This window comes from Hippocampus bargibanti, linkage group LG14, assembly GCF_051943395.1.
Source record: "Hippocampus bargibanti isolate YZ-2025 linkage group LG14, ASM5194339v1, whole genome shotgun sequence".
NCBI lineage: Eukaryota > Metazoa > Chordata > Actinopteri > Syngnathiformes > Syngnathidae > Hippocampus > Hippocampus bargibanti.
Window position 1 is genome coordinate 20,783,404 of NC_142747.1, and position 4,055 is coordinate 20,787,458.

At 38.9% G+C, this 4,055-nt stretch overlaps 1 protein-coding gene across 1 annotated transcript in view; it reads left to right on the forward strand.

Annotated features, from left to right (window-relative positions):
- The window catches only part of LOC148888820 (unconventional myosin-Ic-like), a 33,961-nt gene extending 30,044 nt beyond the window's left edge, over positions 1 to 3,917 (forward strand). Inside the window, exons 29-33 of the mRNA XM_089014446.1 lie at positions 756 to 891; positions 965 to 1,035; positions 1,101 to 1,198; positions 2,269 to 2,368; positions 2,495 to 3,917. Of these exons, the coding sequence (XP_088870572.1) occupies positions 756 to 891; positions 965 to 1,035; positions 1,101 to 1,198; positions 2,269 to 2,368; positions 2,495 to 2,521 (432 nt within the window). The 3' untranslated portion in view covers positions 2,522 to 3,917. The remainder of the gene's footprint in view (positions 1 to 755; positions 892 to 964; positions 1,036 to 1,100; positions 1,199 to 2,268; positions 2,369 to 2,494) is intronic.
- Positions 3,918 to 4,055: the final 138 nt, after the last annotated feature.

Here is a 4,055-nt window from a genome sequence, read left to right on the forward strand (position 1 = left end):
TTGGGTATTTTTTTTCATCAGAAAACACCGTGTTGATGGCGAAATTAGAAGGAAAAAACATAAATAACGCAATGGTGAATCAATCGTGTGTCGCAGCCAATTGCGATAACACGCATAGTAGGTGTAGCATGTGGTTGCCGCTGCTCACCCGCAGAAAAACTGATCCTGTGATTGTAAAGGGATCTTCAGAGTTTTGAAAGGCGCTTACAAATGAAATGTATTATTATTGTTATTATTATTAAGCTGACACAAATTCCCAGCAGACAAATCAGCCCATTTCCAATGCAGCTTGGGCGCCATCTTGTGCATTTTCTGGGACGCTACATTGCTGTCATTGACGGCTGGAATTGATATGGGAGGACTCCTTTAATCGATTGCAAACATGTATGCTTTCCTCTTCAGAACTATTTGAATCATATTCATAACTGGTTGAGGAACAAGAAAGCATCTTTTTCCGAATCTGAACTCTCTGAAGCCATTGTTTTGATTCTGGAGCAAGGCAGTTTGTGAAGGAGTATCCTGGCGTGACATCACGGACAAGGGGGCGGGACCTTCTGAAACTCGGCATCTCCGCCGTCATTTTGAAGTAGTTTTGGGACACTTGAAGTCATTTTTGTTGGCGTTTTGCATTTGACTAAAAATATCAGCCTGCGTGTTTTGGCTATTTTTGATGCTCTAAAACATTTTTCTGATATCAGTTCGTAAACCAAAAAATGGTGTCGGTTGTCCTTGAAGTCCGCCCCTCCTCTCTCCAGTACGCCGTTCCCGTCACCAAATACGACAGGAAAGGCTACAAGGCCCGTCCACGCCAGCTCCTCCTGACCACCAACTGTGCTATTATTGTGGAAGATGCCAAAATCAAGCAACGCATTGATTACGACGCACTGAAAGGTCAGAGGTCAGCTGTCAAATGATCGGTTATCTTTGGCCGGCCGCTTGTTCACATTGAAACTTTCCTGCGTAGGGATCTCCGTCAGCTCCCTCAGCGATGGCCTGTTTGTTCTGCACGTGCCCAGTGACGACAACAAACAGAAGGTAGCGTGCGCGAGCTAGCGCTGGGCTAAACATGACATATTCCTATTTGGGTTTAAATTCCACAGGGAGATGTTGTTCTCCAAAGTGAGCACGTGATTGAGACCTTGACCAAGATGGCCATATGTGCTGACAAAGTCAACAGCGTCAACATCAACCAGGGCAGGTACGGAATTTGCGCAACTATTTGCATTGGGCAGCAGCGGCGGGGCCGTCCGTGTACGTCACTCCTAGGCCTTCAGTAGTACCGTTCCTTTAACCCACCCAAGGCCTTCTCGAAGGTGCTCGCAACGTCGTCAGCGTTTTCGCAAACTATGATTGGTTAGTAAGTGCCGGTGGTCGTAAGTCGAGTCGGTCATAAATCAGATCTTACCTGTAGTTGAATGGTTCTCATGACATCATGTGTATGCTAGCTTTATAGCTATCCTAGCTGGCTATCTAGCTGGCTACCGAGATAGCTATCTATTTTTCTGTCTATTAGCTATCTATCTAGCTAGCTGGCTGTCTATCTATCAGCTATCTACCAAGCTAGCTATCTGCCTGGCTATCTATTAGCTGGCTGGCTATCTAGCTAGCTATCTATTAGTTATATATTAGCTATGTATTAGCTAGCTAGCTTTCTATCTATTTGAGTTACTTCCAGGTTGAGTGAACGCTGGCGCGTGTGGCTACCACTGCTCACCCACAGAAAAAAAACATATCCTGTGACTTTAAAGTGACCATGAGAGTTTTGAAAGGCGCTTATAAATGAAATGTATTATTATTATTATTATTATTATTATTATTATTATTATTATTATTATTATTATTATTATTCAGTAGTGCTACGTTTGACTCAATGAGCTGCGAGTGGGATGTGAAGTTACTCCACGTCCACTAGAGGGTGCCATTGACCAGGAAATAACGTGATTTGGAGAAACAGTAAATACAGTAAAGTCTCGTTATATCAATATCGGATATATCGATAGTCCCGGTTATATCGATATTTTTTCAGACTCCCGAGAATATCGATATAACGAGACTTGACTGTATATATATATATATATATATATATATATATATATATATATATATATATATATATATATATATATATATATATATATATATATATATATATATATATATATCTCCTGTCCAGAGGTGACAAATTATATTTCGCAGTAGATATTGTCTTCAGATTTATTCTTAACCAATGGAATGTTCACTAAAATGATCATTGTGCTTCCTCTCCAGTATAACATTCACTGTGAGTCAAGGTAAAGAAGGCTTCATTGACTTCATACCTGGGTCAGAGCTATTGGTGGCAAAGGCCAAGAATGGACACCTATCTGTGGTGAGTTTCTCTTTAAAAAAAAAAAAATATATATATATATATATATATATATATATATATATATATATATATATATATATATATAAAATTCTGATTTGTGCCCATCATGTGACTTTTGTCTTTCAGACGGCTCCAAGACTGAACTCCAGATGATGATGCAGATTCTCTGTTGCCTTACTACACCCCCCCCCCCCCCCCCACACACACACACACACACACGTGATGCACTCTTTGACCTCAAGCCTAGCTCTAGCTTTAGCCAATCAGGTGCCAGCTTATCGCGATATGATGGTGGCATTCACCTGTGATGATCCAGCCATACTAATCGATATATTTATGTTTTATATGTTGTATTTTGGGGGTTGGAATATTGTAATTTTTATCACTAAGGGAGAATTGATATTCTTATTTGTGCTTATTTGTGATTTTTATTGTTATTTTTTTCGGGGGGGACGTGATCAAAGAAACAATGATCGCTAGAAGTTGGTCATTGCGGAGAAATCGAGAGCTTAATCTTTTATGTATTTTGATGTATTTTTTTCCTGCTTTAATTTCTCTCTTATCTGTGCTTTTTTTAAATTAATTCAAGAATCTGATGGCATGTGGACAAATGGTTAAAGGGAAGACGATCAAGTCGAATCAGACATGTTAAAGCTTTAAAGGACAACCGACACCATTTTTTTTTGTTTCCTGACATCAGAAAAACGTTTTAGAGCATCTAAAATAGCCAAAGCACGCAGTATGATAATTTTAGTCAAATGCAAAACACCAATAAAAATGAGTTAAAGTGATTTTACAAATTATGGACGCAAAGGAGTCGTCGGTTGTCCTTTAAATCAGTGGCGGGCTGTGGATTTTATCACTAGGCCTTCAGTAGTGCTATGTCTGAATCCAATATAATTCACATCAGTTCACGATAAAAGACAACCGAATCTGAACTCATTATATTTTAGGTTTTAAGACGCCATTATGGAGCGCCGTTCCCGAATGTGTTATTTTTTTTTTTTAGGGTGGTGCTGATAAAGCACTGGTCAAACCTCTGGCAATGTTTGTCCCTTCCACCAGGGGGCAGCATTTGCCTTTATGTCCACGTTAGCGCTGTTGTTACAGCATTAGCTGTTGTTAAAAGCGCTATATAAATCCATATGTATTTTATCGTATTTTGTACAGCCGCCCCCCATTTCAAGCTCCGATAACTCTAGATCCATATCACTTAGGAATTAGCTTCACAAAACTATTAACATAATGTAAAGCAATAAACATAAAATGTGAAAACCTGCCAAAATCGGATTACTTGTGAGAAGATTTAGACTTTCTGCTCAGTTTGAGAAAGTCCTCAAAATGTTTCCCCAAGGATTATTATGATTATTATGATTCTTATTATCACTCCAAATATGCCAAGGTTGCTGCTTCCCTGAAAAGCCAAAGAACCATGATCCATTGTATCATTTTTTGTTTGGATCTGATTTTATTTGATTTGCAAAGTGAGACACTTGTACAGTTTATGTTCCGCTATAAATGCTAATAATAATAAATATTAATACATAAATGGGACGTCCAAGGTAAATTTAAGGATATTAAACATTTTGGGAGACAAAACACGGACAAATGTTGAATGTGCCTTGTAGTTTAGCGAGATAAAGAGATTCATGCCACCCGGTTTGTTAAGTCTGACAGAGTAATATTT